The sequence below is a fragment of the Salmo salar genome, chromosome ssa16, assembly GCF_905237065.1.
Source record: "Salmo salar chromosome ssa16, Ssal_v3.1, whole genome shotgun sequence".
In the NCBI taxonomy this organism is placed as follows: Eukaryota; Metazoa; Chordata; class Actinopteri; order Salmoniformes; family Salmonidae; genus Salmo; species Salmo salar.
In genome coordinates, this window is record NC_059457.1 from 39,627,473 (window position 1) to 39,643,791 (window position 16,319).

The 16,319-nt window shown below is 47.3% G+C and overlaps 1 protein-coding gene across 2 annotated transcripts in view; it reads left to right on the forward strand.

Moving 5' to 3' along the window:
• The window catches only part of LOC106573576 (phosphatidylinositol 4-phosphate 5-kinase type-1 gamma), a 73,906-nt gene that overhangs the window by 29,055 nt on the left and 28,532 nt on the right, over window positions 1–16,319 (forward strand). For both annotated transcript variants that reach the window (XM_014148728.2, XM_014148730.2), the window contains exons 2-6: window positions 6,636–6,667; window positions 7,387–7,473; window positions 8,250–8,380; window positions 10,461–10,578; window positions 14,295–14,447. In XM_014148728.2, the coding sequence (XP_014004203.1) occupies window positions 6,636–6,667; window positions 7,387–7,473; window positions 8,250–8,380; window positions 10,461–10,578; window positions 14,295–14,447 (521 nt within the window). The remainder of the gene's footprint in view (window positions 1–6,635; window positions 6,668–7,386; window positions 7,474–8,249; window positions 8,381–10,460; window positions 10,579–14,294; window positions 14,448–16,319) is intronic.

Consider the following 16,319-nt stretch of genomic DNA (forward strand, 5'->3'; position numbering starts at 1 on the left):
TCTCTCTGTTCTGGTGTGAACGGGGTCTTCCACCACGGCCTGGTCGTCTCTCTGTTCTGGTGTGAACGGTGTCTTCCACCACGGCCTGGTCGTCTCTCTGTTCTGGTGTGAACGGGGTCTTCCACCACGGCCTGGTCGTCTCTCAGTTCTGGTGTGAACGGGGTCTTCCACCACGGCCTGGTCGTCTCTCTGTTCTGGTGTGAACGGGGTCTTCCACCACGGCCTGGTCGTCTCTCTGTTCTGGTGTGAACGGTGTCTTCCACCATGGCCTGGTCGTCTCTCTGTTCTGGTGTGAACGGGGTCTTCCACCACGGCCTGGTCGTCTCTCTGTTCTGGTGTGAACGGGGTCTTCCACCACGGCCTGGTCGTCTCTCAGTTCTGGTGTGAACGGGGTCTTCCACCTTGGCCTGGTCGTCTCTCAGTTCTGGTGTGAACGGTGTCTTCCACCATGGCCTGGTCGTCTCTCTGTTCTGGTGTGAACGGGGTCTTCCACCACGGCCTGGTCGTCTCTCTGTTCTGGTGTGAACGGGGTCTTCCACCATGGCCTGGTCGTCTCTCAGTTCTGGTGTGAACGGGGTCTTCCACCACGGCCTGGTCGTCTCTCTGTTCTGGTGTGAACGGGGTCTTCCACCACGGCCTGGTCGTCTCTCAGTTCTGGTGTGAACGGTGTCTTCCACCATGGCCTGGTCGTCTCTCTGTTCTGGTGTGAACGGGGTCTTCCACCACGGCCTGGTCGTCTCTCTGTTCTGGTGTGAACGGGGTCTTCCACCATGGCCTGGTCGTCTCTCTGTTCTGGTGTGAACGGGGTCTTCCACCACGGCCTGGTCGTCTCTCTGTTCTGGTGTGAACGGGGTCTTCCACCATGGCCTGGTCGTCTCTCAGTTCTGGTGTGAACGGGGTCTTCCACCACGGCCTGGTCGTCTCTCTGTTCTGGTGTGAACGGGGTCTTCCACCACGGCCTGGTCGTCTCTCTGTTCTGGTGTGAACGGGGTCTTCCACCACGGCCTGGTCGTCTCTCTGTTCTGGTGTGAACGGGGTCTTCCACCACGGCCTGGTCGTCTCTCTGTTCTGTTGTGAACGGGGTCTTCCACCATGGCCTGGCCGTCTCTCAGTTCTGCAGAAGATCCACAAATATGATATGATTGGTTACAGTAAGCTAAAATAATCTATTTTCTTTCAATATGAAATGACATTACTGTAACATTGACCAACAATCACTGAGTAACATAGGCCTACTGATATGTCGGACTGCAGTATACTACAGTATACATACATAAAGAGCATAGTGTAGATGGTAGGTAACTTACCGGTTGTCATTTCTGAATGTACAGATGATAGATGCAACCGTGTAGCTGCTCAGGTTGGGCTGAACTCTGCCCAGCCTCCCTCATACTCCATCCATGGTTGAGCACATGGTCCACCAATGTGGCCCTGATCTCATTTGAGACAACTGTCCTTCCCCATCCTCCTCTTCCTCTCACTCCTTCACCTCTAACTCTTGCTTCACCATTGACTTCCATTTTCCTCCAAAACAGGAGAACTCATCTGTGGCCTTTTATAGTGCTAAACTCTGATTTCTAAGTGAACAATTCAGCAACTAGTGTTTACACCTGTGAGGAGTGGGTGTTGCCAATTGGTGTATAGAGCTTGGCATTGTGATTATCGTTGCTTTCCAAAGGGACTTAAGAGATTTTATTTTTGAATGTTTTGCCTAATGTAGAGAACTGTGTGTAGTGTTTTGCAAAGAGTGTATATAGAATTTAAAACGGGGTGTAAAGCAGGAATTGTGCTTGCAATCTGTCAGACTTGGTTTAGGGATTTGGTACATGAGTTTCAGGTTTCAAGTTCCAATTTTTGTGTGTAAACAATTGGGGAAAAACTGTAAGTATCTTTCTTTGTGTTAAACTTTTTATTGAGTTATTCTCTCCATTCATTCATTTCAGAGCCAGAATGTCATTCCAGGTGCGCTCTTAAGACCCAATAAACAAAACAGGCTTGTCTAGATTGTTCTGAAGAAAATCAACCCAATCAATTGTTACAGCAGCCTGCGAGACGGAGCCGACAGTCTTTAACCATCTCTGGGGACCGATCCCATTGATCTGAACTAGGTCAGACTGACACATGGATAATCAGCTCTCAGAACATATGATGCAGATGCACTCAATCCAGTTGTTTCAATCATAGCAGCATCTAAAAATATCCCAGTTTGGCTTATATAGCGAGGTTTCGCAGTAACACACGGACAAAGTGAGGCGAGGTCACAGTATTATGTCTGGTTTGGCTGTACACTATCCTCTTTATTGATACAGGACATGGTCATTTTGTTTATTGTTTTGTCTTTGTTTAGTCTGGATTGGCTATGATCTCTGTTTGCTCCTGTGTTCAAGACAAATGCCCTGATTTTAGTGTGTTACTTTTTATTTTGACTTTATTTATTGAACTGCACTGTTGGTTAAGGGCTTGTAAGTAAGCATTTCACGGTAAGGTCTACACCTGTAGTATTCAGCATTTCACGGTAAGGTCTACACCTGTAGTATTCGGCGCATGTGACAAATAAAAATTGATTTGATTTGGAACGAAGGCAGCATGTGTCTGTTGATTCCAGGCACACGTGAATACTCATAAAAAGCCACACGTGCATACTCATAAAAAGCTAGTTGACCTCAATTGGGGAGCCATGGAAACCAGGGAATGGGGAGTGGAGAAGGGGAGCGTGTGCAGTCGCGTCTGGGATGATTTGGCTTTGTTTGTGAGGATGATTGCATGAGAAAGCCAACAGCCGGCACTAAAGTACAATACAGCCATCTTCCATTGACGTCTGAGAGAGAAGGGCCAGGTGTTCTAGAGGAATAATTGTCACTAACACATTAGATGTGAATGAGATGTTAAGTGTCTACAATTTACCATATAAATTCTCCATACTGCAAACCCATAGCAAGAACAGGTGTATATAAATGTATCGTATATAAATGTATCAGTTGAAGTGTGTGATAGGGAGAGGTACGCCGGTAAGAAGAAGCTGAACTATCACACGCAGTAAGCTTGTTCATTTTCCCCTGGTCTGTGGAAATGCGGAGGAACGAGAGAGAACTAATTTAGTTGATGGCCAGGGGGCCCTGAGGGAGTCACCCTGAGGCAGGTGACTGACGCACATGGAAATGAGAGAGAGGGGAGGGGGGAGGGAGGGAGAGGAGGGGGAGAGAGAGAGAGGGATTGGGGGGGGGGAGAGGGGGAGGGAGAGAGAGCGGGAGGGAGGGAGGGAGGGAGGGAGAGGAGGGGGAGGGAGGGAGGGAGGGGGAGAGAGGGGGGAGGGGGAGAGAGAGAGAGGAGAGGGAGGGAGGGAGAGAGAGAGGGGGAGGGAGGGAGGGAGAGAGAGGGGGGACGGGACAACTTCAAAATGCCTTTGTCCCATGAATCCCTCCGTCATCCACTACTAAGGGACTTGCTGCTAGAGGCTTTGTGTGGTAAACAAGTGAGCATATTACCTGGTCTGCTTAGTACTTCCCAGGAGTGGTTGGTATTTATTGTGATGAGTATTCTATATTTGCGTATTCTCCCTGTACAGGTTTGGTGGCTGTACTACAGTGCATTCGAAAAGTATTCAGACCCCTTGACTTTTTCCACATTTTGTTACATTATAGCCTGATTCTAAAATTGATTAAATTGTTGTTTTTTTTCTCATAAATCTTCACACAATACCTCATAATGACAAAGCAAAAACGGGTACTAGAAATGTAAAAAAATAATTGAATAATATTTATCACATTTACATAAGTATTCAGACCTTTACTCAGTACTTTGTTGAAGCACCTTTGGCAGCGATTACAGCCTTGAGTCTTCTTTTCTTCTCTGCAGATCCTCTCAAGCTCTGTCAGGTTGGATGGGGAGCGTCGCTGCAGCTGATTTCAGGTCTCTCCAAAGATGTTCGATCAGGTTCAAGTCCGGGCTCTGGCTGGGCCACTCAAGGACGTTCAGAGACTTGTCCCGAAGCCATTCCTGCGTTGTCTTGGCTGTGTGCTTAGGGTTGTTGTCCTGTTGGGGTTCTGAGCACTCTGCAGCAGGTTTTCATCAAGGATCTCTCTGTACTTTGCTCCGTTCATCTTTCCCTCAACCCTAACTAGTCTTCCAGTTCCTGCCACTGAAAAACATCCCCACAGCATGATGCTGCCACCACCGTGCTTCACCGTAGGGATGGTGCCAGGTTTCCTCCAGACATGCCGCTTGGCATTCAGGCCAAAGAGTTCAATCTTGGTTTCATCAGACCAGAGAATCATGTTGCTCAAGGTCTCGGAGTCCTTCAGGTGCCTTTTGGCAAACATTAAGCGGGCTGTCATGTGCCTTTTACTGAGGAGTTGCTTCCGTCTGGCCACTCTACAGTAAAGGCCAAATTGGTGGAGTGTTGCAGAGATGGTTGTCCTTCTGGAAAGGTTCTCCCATCTCCACAGAGGAACTCTGAAGCTCTGTCATAGTGAACATCGGGTTCTTGATCACCTCCCTGACCAAGGGCCTTCTCCCTGATTGCTCAGTTTGGCCAGGCCGACAGCTTTAGGAAGAGTTGCTGGTTCCAAACTTGAATGATGGAGGCCACAGTGTTCTTGGGGACCTTAAATGCTGCAGAAATGTTCTACTACCCTTCCATAGATCTGTGCATCGACACAATCCTGTCTCGGAGCTCTATGGACAATTCCTTAGACACCTCATGACTTGGTTTTTGCTCTGACATGCACTGTCAACTGTTGGACCTTGTATAGATAGGTGTGTATTGACAGGATTGTGCCTTTCGAAATCATGTCCAATCAATTGAATTTACCACAGGTAGACTCCAAGTTGTAGAAACTTTTTAAGGATTATTAATGGAAACAGGATGCACCTGAGCTCAATTTTGAGTCTCATCGCAAAGGGTCTGAATTCTTATGTAAACATTTTTTTATACATTTGATAAAATGTTTTTGATTTGGCATTATGGGGATTTGTGTGTAGATTGATGAGAATAAAAAAGATTGACTCCACTTTAGAATAAGGCTAACGTAACAAACTGTGGAAAAAGGGAAAGGGTCTGAATACTTTCCGAATGCCCTGTATATGGTGATGGTCCTAACTGGTTCTGCCATGTTATCGACATGGTTTACTGACAAGACCAGTGGTGTTCAAGCTTTTTCAGCGAATAAGAATACCTGTAGCGTAATAAGAGCACCTGTAGAGTAATAAGAGCACCTGTAGCGTAATAAGAGCACCTGTAGCGTAATAAGAGCACCTGTAGCGTAATAAGAACACCTGTAGCGTAATAAGAGCACCTGTAGCGTAATAAGAGCACCTGTAGCGTAATAAGAGCACCTGTAGCGTAATAAGAGCACCTGTAGCGTAATAAGAACACCTGTAGCGTAATAAGAGCACCTGTAGAGTAATAAGAACACCTGTAGCGTAATAAGAGCACCTGTAGCGTAATAAGAGCACCTGTAGCGTAATAAGAGCACCTGTAGAGTAATAAGAACACCTGTAGCGTAATAAGAGCTCCTGTAGAGTAATAAGAACACCTTTAGCGTAATAAGAGCTCCTGTAGAGTAATAAGAGCTCCTGTAGAGTAATAAGAGCTCCTGTAGCGTAATAAGAGCACCTGTAGCGTAATACGAACACCTGTAGCGTAATACGAACACCTGTAGCATAATAAGAGCACCTGTAGCGTAATAAGAGCACCTGTAGCGTAATAAGAGCACCTGTAGAGTAATAAGAGCACCTGTAGCGTAATAAGAGCACCTGTAGCGTAATAAGAGCACCTGTAGAGTAATAAGTGCACCTGTAGCGTAATAAGAGCACCTGTAGCGTAATAAGAACACCTGTAGCGTAATAAGAGCACCTGTAGCGTAATAAGAGCACCTGTAGCGTAATAAGAGCACCTGTAGAGTAATAAGAACACCTGTAGCGTAATAAGAACACATGCAGCTTCTCCCCTTCACAACCTCCTGTCATCACATAGCCTACTCCCTTTGCACGACTGGTGTATAACACATTCTCATTCAAAATGTATTTTTATAGGTCATTCCAATTGCATATTTACTGTCTGTGTTAATCATTTTAAATAGACAAGCCTAAAATAACAGTATTGGTCAGTTTTAAACGCCTCAGTCAGTCAGTCAGTGTCTTGACTCTTAATGTAAACAGCCCCCTGGCATCTGATGTTCATTCATCCCAGTAGCAGTGTGCTATCTAAACTCCTCTTAGTCTACTCCTTCATTATGCTAAGTGAGTTGAGAAATGAGTTACAATTATGGATTTATTTGAGGCTGGCTGAAGAGAACAGGACAGCAGAGCTCACTGATCAATTCCTTTGTTTACGTTGCTCTGTTTTCACATCACATGTCTTTATGAAATGCTAGACCTGGGATAGATGGTACTGACTAGACTACCAGGAAGAATATGGATGGTATATTGATTTGGTAACCGCTCCTTCCACTACCTGCTCCCCATTGTTATTTGACACTGTTATTACATAATGTGTACCCTATGGGATTCCTCTTTGTTCCTTCGAACACTGATTAAGTGAACTAATGGAATCCCTCATAGGTCTAATGCTCTCTCTCTCTTTCTGTCTCTCTCTCTCTCTCTCTCTCTCTCTCTCTCTCTTCTCTCTCTTTCAGATTTTTCTGCTAGAAAAGCACACATCACTGAGGTAGTGTACTCACCTTTACTTGTATTTACCCCAATGACTGTGAAATACAGCTGACTGACATGCCCTCTGTTTAAACCCGCCTCCTGCTGTCTGTGTTCTGCTACACACACCATCTCCTGCTACTTTGATCCCCCTGCCTGCACTTCAATCCTTATGCTGTGTGATCTCTCTACTACTACACTCCATATAGAGGCTTCAGTATGCTCGCGGGCAGTGTGGGAATCTTCATAGGTACTGCCCTGGTCATATGCTGTGTTATAAGCCCCTTCCATTTTACACTCTGCCCTGTGATGAGAAGTGCCCACTGTCAGTTTGTCTGTGTAATCTGGGAGGGGTTAGGGGTTAGAAAAATGGGCATAAAGGGGAGACTCGGTTCAATCACAAGGCTTTATAGTGCCAGATTTACTAAGCGGTAGCCCCTGTGTTGAGTTTTCACCTGTAATTATCACGGGAATAGAAGACAAATGAAATCAAAGCTAAAAAAAACATGAAACTGACCCCTTTGTCCTTGTTCTTCTATTGATATTCAGTTTACCTTTCATTCCTCCTTTTATGTGTTATTCCCTATTGGAAAGAACAGGTGCACACAGGCGCTGCAAACGCTTGATAAACCTGGCCCATAGCTAGGCATCAGATGGTGTTAGTGTTTTCAGCCCATAGAAGTGAGTACAAATCTAAATCTGTGTCTTAATCATTCTGCTCCATTCTCTGGCCAACAGCTGCCTGGTGTCTCAGGTCTACCAGGCCAGGTTAAGAGGATGGGCCACAGGGGAGTGGATGCGTCCGGAGAGACCACCTACAAGAAGGTAGGCAGCATCTCCCCTGATTCAATTACATAGTAATAACATATAGTACCTGCGCCTTGAAATGCCTTACAGCACAGCAGTCAACCTCCCACAAGAGCAAGCAAGCCAAGCCAAGACACTGGCACAAGAAAGCTCACCTGGTAATGTATGCATAATTAGGCTACAGCTGTGAGCAAGCAAAGCAGAGAAGCATGAAAGCCTGCATTCTGTATGTTTCCATTTACGTCATTTAACAGACACTCTTATCCAGAGTGTGACTTAGAGAACAAATAGGGTTAAGTGTCTTGCTCAAGGGCACATGTGTCACCTAGTCGACTCAGGGATTTGAACCAGCAACCTTTTGGTTTCTGACCCAACGCTCTTAACCACTAGGCTACCTGCCGCCTGTTCCACTTATACTAATGTGAGAAGAGATGAAGACACAGCAGAGCAGACACAGTGTGTCTCACTGAAAACCAACCTGATGGAGATCTACTGAGACCTGTCTGTCTGTCTGTCTGTCTGTCTGTCTGTCTGTCTGTCTGTCTGTCTGTCTGTCTGTCTGTCTGTCTGTCTGTCTGTCTGTCTGTCTGTCTGTCTGTCTGTCTGTCTTTAGCACATTAGATGATGTGTATTCTGGTGTGCATGGTTGAGCGAGTCAATGTTTTGTCTCTTCATTGTGGAGTACAGTCCCCTCTGAGAGCTGAACTAATGGAGATAGTAAATCAGAAGATTTCTCAATTCATATAAATGAGCTGCAGTCCGCTAACCCCTACTGTCTGTCTCCTCTCCCCCAGACCACGTCCTCTGCCCTGAAAGGTGCCATCCAGCTGGGCATCGGCTACACGGTGGGCAACCTGAGCTCCAAGCCTGAGAGAGACGTCCTCATGCAGGACTTCTATGTGGTAGAGAGCGTCTTCTTTCCCAGGTAACTGAATCAGATCAGATCAAAGTTTATTGTTTGCGTACACAGTTCTGCAGATGTTATCGCCAGAGCAGTGGAAGGCTTGTTTCTAGCTCCAACACTGCAGTAATATTTAGCAATGCAATAACAATACACACATAATCCATAAGTAAAAAACATAACAACAAATTAAGACATAATATGAACGAACAATGTCAGAGTCCGGAATATAAATGTATGTGAATGGTGTGTATTGGCTGTATGGAGAGTATATTCCTAGAAAAGGTACATACAGCAGTAGTTAACTGCCAACCACACCATCAGGACAGCACATAACTTTGTGAAATCATTAGAACGAGACAGTCATGTCCTCCAGGCCTCGGACCAATCACATCCCTGATCCCGGATATGTTATTTTGATTGAAAGCAATATATACTGCTCAAAAAAATAAAGGGAACACTTAAACAACACATCCTAGATCTGAATGAATGAAATAATATTATAAAATACTTTTTTCTTTACATAGTTGAATGTGCTGACAACAAAATCACACAAAAATAATCAATGGAAATCCAATTTATCAACCCATGGAGGTCTGGGTTTGGAGTCACACTCAAAATTAAAGTGGAAAAACACACTACAGGCTGATCCAACTTTGATGTAATGTCCTTAAAACAAGTCAAAATGAGGCTCAGTAGTGTGTGTGGCCTCCACGTGCCTGTATGACCTCCCTACAACGCCTGCGCATGCTCCTGATGAGGTGGCGGATGGTCTCCTGAGGGATCTCCTCCCAGACCTGGACTAAAGCGTCCGCCAACTCCTGGACAGTCTGTGGTGCAACGTGGCGTTGGTGGATGGAGCGAAACATGATGTCCCAGATGTGCTCAATTGGATTCAGCTCTGGGGAACGGGCGGGCCAGTCCATAGCATCAATGCCTTCCTCTTGCAGGAACTGCTGACACACTCCAGCCACATGAGGTCTAGCATTGTCTTGCATTAGGAGGAACCCAGGGCCAACCGCACAAGCATATGGTCTCACAAGGGGTCTGAGGATCTCATCTCGGTACCTAATGGCAGTCAGGCTACCTCTGGCGAGCACATGGAGGGCTGTGCGGCCCCCCCAAAGAAATGCAACCCCACACCATGACCGACCCACCACCAAACCGGTCATGCTGGAGGATGTTGCAGGCAGCAGAACGTTCTCCATGGCGTCTCCAGACTCTGTCACGTCTGTCACGTGCTCAGTGTGAACCTGCTTTCATCTGTGAAGAGCACAGGGCACCAGTGGCGAATTTGCCAATCTTGGTGTTCTCTGGCAAATGCCAAACGTCCTGCACGGTGTTGGGCTGTAAGCACAACCCCCACCTGTGGACGTCGGGCCCTCATACCACCCTCATGGAGTCTGTTTCTGACCGTTTGAGCAGACACATGCACATTTGTGGCCTGCTGGAGGTCATTTTGCAGGGCTCTGGCAGTGCTTCTCCTGCTCCTCCTTGCACAAAGGCTGAGGTAGCGGTCCTGCTGCTGGGTTGTTGCCCTCTTACGGCCTCCTCCACGTCTCCTGATGTACTGGCCTGTCTCCTGGTAGCGCCTCCATGCTCTGGACACTACGCTGACAGACACAGCAAACCTTCTTGCCACAGCTCACATTGATGTGCCATCCTGGATGAGCTGCACTACCTGAGCCACTTGTGTGGGTTGTAGACTCCGTCTCATGCTACCACTAGAGTGAAAGCACCGCCAGCATTCAAAAGTGACCAAAACATCAGCCAGGAAGCATAGGAACTGAGAAGTGGTCTGTGGTCCCCACCTGCAGAACCACTCCTTTATTGGGGGTGTCTTGCTAATTGCCTATAATTTCCACCTGTTGTCTATTCCATTTGCACAATAGCATGTGCAATTTATTGTCAATTAGTGCTGCTTCCTAAGTGGACAGTTTGATTTCACAGAAGTGTGATTGACTTGGAGTAACATTGTGTTGTTTTAGTGTTCCCTTTATTCTTTTGAGCAGTGTATATTCATATATTTACACTAGAATAGTTCCTTAGTTCATACATAGTTGTCCTGTATCTAAAAGTTTTTCTCCCCTTCTCCCCCTTCCAGTGAAGGCAGCAACCTGACTCCAGCCCACCACTTCCCAGACTTCCGCTTTAAGACATACGCTCCCGTGGCCTTCCGCTACTTCAGGGAGCTCTTTGGGATCAGGCCCGATGACTACCTGGTAAGAATATGAAAATCGACCATTTTTCAACCATCAACCAATTTCTCCCATTCTTCTCTGCAGATCCTCTCATGCTTTGTCAGGTTGGATGGGGAGCGTTGCTGCACACCTATTTTCAGGTCTCTCCAGAGATGTTCGATCGGGTTCAAGTCCGAGCTCTGGCTGGGCCACTCAAAGACATTCAGAGACTTGTCCCGAAGCCACTCCTGTGTTGTCTTGGCTGTGTGCTTAGGGTTGTTGTCCTGTTGGAAGGTGAACCTTCGCCCAAGTCTGAGGTACTGAGCGCTCTGGAGCAGGTTTTCATCAAGAATCTCTGTACTTTTCTCCGTACATCTTTGCCTCGATCCTGACTAGTCTCCCAGTCCCTGCCGCTGAAAAACATCCCCATAGCATGATGCTGCCACCACCATGCTTCACTGTAGCGATGGTGCCAGGATTCCTCCAGACGTGATGCTAGGCATTCAGGCCATAGAGTTCAACCTTGGTTTCATCAGACCAGAGAATTTTGCTATTCATGGTGTGAGAGTCTTTAGGTGCCTTTTGGCAAACTTCAAGTGGGCTGTTATGTGTCTTACTGAGGAGTGGCTTCCTTCTGGCCACTACATAAAGGCCTGATTGGTGGAGGGCTGCAGAGATGGTTGTCCTTCTGGAAGGTTCACCCATCTCCACAGAGGAACTCTAGAGCTCTGTCAAAGTGACCATTGAGTTTTTGGTCACCTCCCTGACCAAGGCCCTTCTCCCCTGATTGCTCAGTTTGACCGGGCGGCGAGCTCAAGGAAGAGTCTTGGTGGTTCCAAACTTCTTCAATTTAAGGATGATAGAGGCCTCTGTGTTCTTAGGGAACTTCGATGCTGCAGAAATGTTTTGGTACCCTTCCCCAGATCTGGGGCTCCCGAGTGGCGCAGCGGTCTAAGGCACTGCATCTCAGTGCAAGAGGCATCACTGCAGTCCCTGGTTTGAATCCAGGTTGCGTCACATCTGGTTGTGATTGGGAGTCCCATAGCGCAGGGCGCACAATTGGCCCAGCGTTGTCCGGATTTGGTAGGCTGTCATTGTAAATAAGAATTTGTTCTTAACTGACTTGCCTAGTTAAATAAAATAAAGAACTAAAATCTGTGCCTCAACACAATCCTGTCTCAGAGCTCTACGGACAATTCCTTTGATCTCATGACTTGGTTTTTTCTCTGACATGCACTGTCAACTGTGGGACCTTATATAGACAGGTGTGTGCCTTTCCAAATTATGTCCAATAAATTGAATTTACCACAGGTGGACTCCAATCAAGTTGTAGAAACATTTCAAGGATGATCAATGGAAACAGGATGCACCTGAGCTCAATTTAGAGTCTCATAGCAAAGGGTCTGAATACTTATGTAAATAAGGTATTATTATTATTTTTTTATATATATACATTTACAAAAATGTCTAAACCTGTTTTCACTTTGTCATTATGGGGTATTGTGTGTAATTGCTGAGGAAATTGTTTTCTTTAATCCATTTCAGAATAAGGCTGTAACAAAATGTGGAAGAAGTCAAGGGGTCTGAATACTTTCTGAATGCACTGTACCTCTGATTATTGCGTGTGTGTGCGTTCCATGTCTCTGTCTCTGCTGTGTCCTTGTGTGTTTCGATATGCCATAATAATGCAGTCAAAGTGTGTGTGTGAGTGTGACAGGCACAGCGTCACCCCTCATGGCCCTTGTCACATCGTATCAGTGTTGCCTGACTGGCTGTGTGTGTGTTCGTCTGTGAACATGCCCCTCCTGCCTTCTAGACGATATGATTATACAACTGCCTGTGTTTTTAGGCTGCTGTCACGCTCCTGTGTGTATTAGGTGTCTGTCTCCCTCTGAGGGTGTATGTGTGTGTGTGTGTGTGTGCGCGCGCACCTGCGGGTGGGTGTGTGTGTGTGTGTGTGTGTGTGTGTGTGTGTGTGTGTGTGTGTGTGTGTGTGTGTGTGGCTGGCCCTGGGTGTGTGTGCAGTGTTCCTGCCTCTACGATTAATCACAGTGCCTGGAGCTCAAGCTCTCTGCACTCAGGGTCTTGCTCTCCCTTCCTTCCTGCCTCACTCTCTCTCTCACTCTCTCAATTCTCTCTCTCTCTTCACTCTCTCACCCTTTCTCCCTTCCTCCATTCTCATCTCTCTCTGTTTATTTCTTTCTCTTTTCCCCTCTCCCCTTCTTTCTTTCTCTCATTTTCTCTCTCCTTCTTCCTCTCTCTTGTGCTCTCTCTCGCTCTCTCCCTCCTCTCTCTCTCTCTCATCTTCCCCTCCCCTTGTCATCCCCTGTTCCCCATACTGTCTGATAGGGATACGCCTGCAAGAAGGGATGATTAATCAGGCTGTGCATTTCAGAGGGTGATGGATTGTGGTGAAACAATTAAAAGCTTATTATCTAATCCCCAAAAGTTATTTGTTTTCAATCTGACAATTTATAATTTCAATTGGTTAAAAGCACTGAAAACATACAATCTGACCAGTGTATCTCTGTCTTTTGTCACTGTGTGGTGTGTGTGGCCCTCTATCCCACAGCCTGCTGCCCACTCCCTCCCTCTCAGTCCAGCCTGCTGCCCACTCCCTCCCTCTCAGTCCAGCCTGCTGCCCACTCCCTCCCTCTCAGTCCAGCCTGCTGCCCACTCCCTCCCTCTCAGTCCAGCCTGCTGCCCACTCCCTCCCTCTCAGTCCAGCCTGCTGCCCACTCCCTCCCTCTCAGTCCAGCCTGCTGCCCACTCCCTCCCTCTCAGTCCAGCCTGCTGCCCACTCCCTCCCTCTCAGTCCAGCCTGCTGCACACTCCCTCCCTCTCAGTCCAGCCTGCTGCCCACTCCCTCCCCTCTCAGTCCAGCCTGCTGCCCACTCCCTCCCTCTCAGTCCAGCCTGCTGCCCACTCCCTCCCTCTCAGTCCAGCCTGCTGCCCACTCCCTCCCTCTCAGTCCAGCCTGCTGCCCACTCCCTCCCTCTCAGTCCAGCCTGCAGCCCACTCCCTCCCTCTCAGTCCAGCCTGCAGCCCACTCCCTCCCTCTCAGTCCAGCCTGCTGCCCACTCCCTCCCTCTCAGTCCAGCCTGCTGCCCACTCCCTCCCTCTCAGTCCAGCCTGCTGCCCACTCCCTCCCTCTCAGTCCAGCCTGCTGCCCACTCCCTCCCCTCTCAGTCCAGCCTGCTGCCCACTCCCTCCCTCTCAGTCCAGCCTGCTGCCCACTCCCTCCCTCTCAGTCCAGCCTGCTGCCCACTCCCTCCCTCTCAGTCCAGCCTGCAGCCCACTCCCTCCCTCTCAGTCCAGCCTGCTGCCCACTCCCTCCCTCTCAGTCCAGCCTGCTGCCCACTCCCTCCCTCTCAGTCCAGCCTGCTGCCCACTCCCTCCCGCTCAGTCCAGCCGGTATGCAGAGAGGAGGAGGGCTGGGGAGGGCCAGAGAAGGGTTGGGTAGGGTTGAGGAGAGGAGAGGAGAGGAGAGGGGGAAGGTATAAGAAGGATGGGTAGAGATGGTTAGGGCCAGACGAGGTCTGGTGGATAGTTCAAGGAGGAGGCAGGGTGAGTCACCGCTCCTCCCTGAGTGGTCAGCAGTCTAGAAGCTTCACAGCACACACATACCTCCGATTAGTGTGTGTGATGTGTGTCTCTGTGTATGTATACTTGTCGGAGTAGGATACATGCATGTACTTGTGTGTGTTTCAATATGCCATAATAATGCAGTCAGAGTGTATGTGTCTGTGTGTCTGCAGTACTCCCTGTGTAACGAGCCCCTGATTGAGTTGTCCAACCCTGGGGCCAGTGGCTCTGTGTTCTACCTGACCAAGGACGATGAGTTCATCATCAAGACCGTTATGCACAAGGAGGCCGAGTTTCTACAGAAGCTGCTGCCTGGCTACTACATGGTGAGATATGACCCTACACACACACACACACACACACACACACACTGCATCATTCCACTCACTCACATACTACTCACAAGAGGCGATTTTTCCCTGATGAATCGCACATCTCGTCGGTCCTTGTCACGTATTGGCTATTGCAGCAGATGACCACACAGGTTCCACTCCTATCAGCTAAAAACAAGAAGTGGCTCCACTGGACAATTGAGGAGTGAAAAACATTGCCTGATGAATCCCTGTTCTGTTGCATCATGCTGATGGCAGAGTTAGGATTTGGGTCCATGGCCCCATGCTGCCTGGGGTCAACAGTACAGGCTGGTGGTGTAATGGTGTGGGGAATGTTTTCCTGGCACACGTTAAATCCCTTGATACCAATTGAGCAAAGTTTCCATCCCCCTGAGAATTCAGGCTGTTCTGGAGGCAAAGCGGGGTCCGATCAGGTACTAGTGTATGTCCATGTTTCTATTTTAGATTTCTATTTTCCGTGGGGATAAGCTTGTGTATATTCATGTACTAACAGGCACTGAAACCGAGCAGGAATTTACCCACGTTTGAAGGGAAATGCCCTCAAGCATTAGTATATGACAACAGGAAGACATTTACACTGACCTTTTTCACCATTTTGGCTCCAGACCATTGCAGTTACACGATTCCAATGGGTGTTAGGTGTGCATGCTAATGAGCCATGAGGGATTGTGAGCCATGCGGGTTCACTGTGGCCTGAGGCCATAGCAGACTGAGACTGAGACTGAGACACATAGTGGGGACAGGCAGGCAGGCACATACACAGAGAGGCAATAGAACAGCTCTACACGTCTGCTGCAGCTGACAGGACTGGGTTGGTGCAGCTGACAGGACTGGGTTGGTGCAGCTGACAGGACTGGGTTGGTGCAGCTGACAGGACTGGGTTGGTGCAGCTGACAGGACTGGGTTGGTGCAGCTGACAGGACTGGGTTGGTGCAGCTGACAGGACTGGGTTGGTGCAGCTGACAGGACTGGGGGCATGATGTTAAACATGGTGATGTAACAAACGTCATTGCCACCCCCTCACACTTGTTTTCCACTCTCTCATGGCATCATTCTACATGCCTGTTTTCCCCCCATACTTTTCTATTTAGCAATGCCAAGCTTGATGTCTCTGCTTTCACTTGCTCTCACTCTCTCTCACCCTCTCACATCTCTTTCTCTCCCTCACATCTTTCTCTCCCTCTCTATTAGAGGTCGACCGATTATGCTTTTTCAACGCCGATACCGATTATTGGAAGGCCAGAAAAGCCGATACCGACTAATCGGCCGATATTTATTTATTTATTTATTTATTTATATATATATATATATATATATATATATATATATATATATATATATATATATATATTTGTAATAATGACAATTACAACAACACTGAATGAACACTTATTTTAACTTAATATAAAACATCAATAAAATCAACTTAGTCTCAAATAAATAATGAAACATGTTCAATTTGGTTTAAATAATGCAAAAACAAAGTGTTGGAGAAAATAAAAGTGCAATATTTGCCATGTAAAAAAGCTAACGTTTAAGTTCCTTGCTCAGAACATGAGAACATATGAAAGAAGGTGGTTCCTGTTAACATGAGTGTTCAATATTCCAAGGTAAGAAGTTTTAGGTTGTAGTTATTATAGGACTATTTCTCTCTATACCATTTGTATTTCATATACCTTTGACTATTGGATGTTCTAATAGGTACTTTAGTATTGCGAGCCTAATCTCGGGAGTTGATAGGCTTGAAGTCATAAACAGAGCAATGCTTGAAGCACAGCGAAGAGCTGCTGGCAAATGCAGGAAAGTGCTGTTTGAATGAATGCTTACGAGCCTACTGCTGCCTAC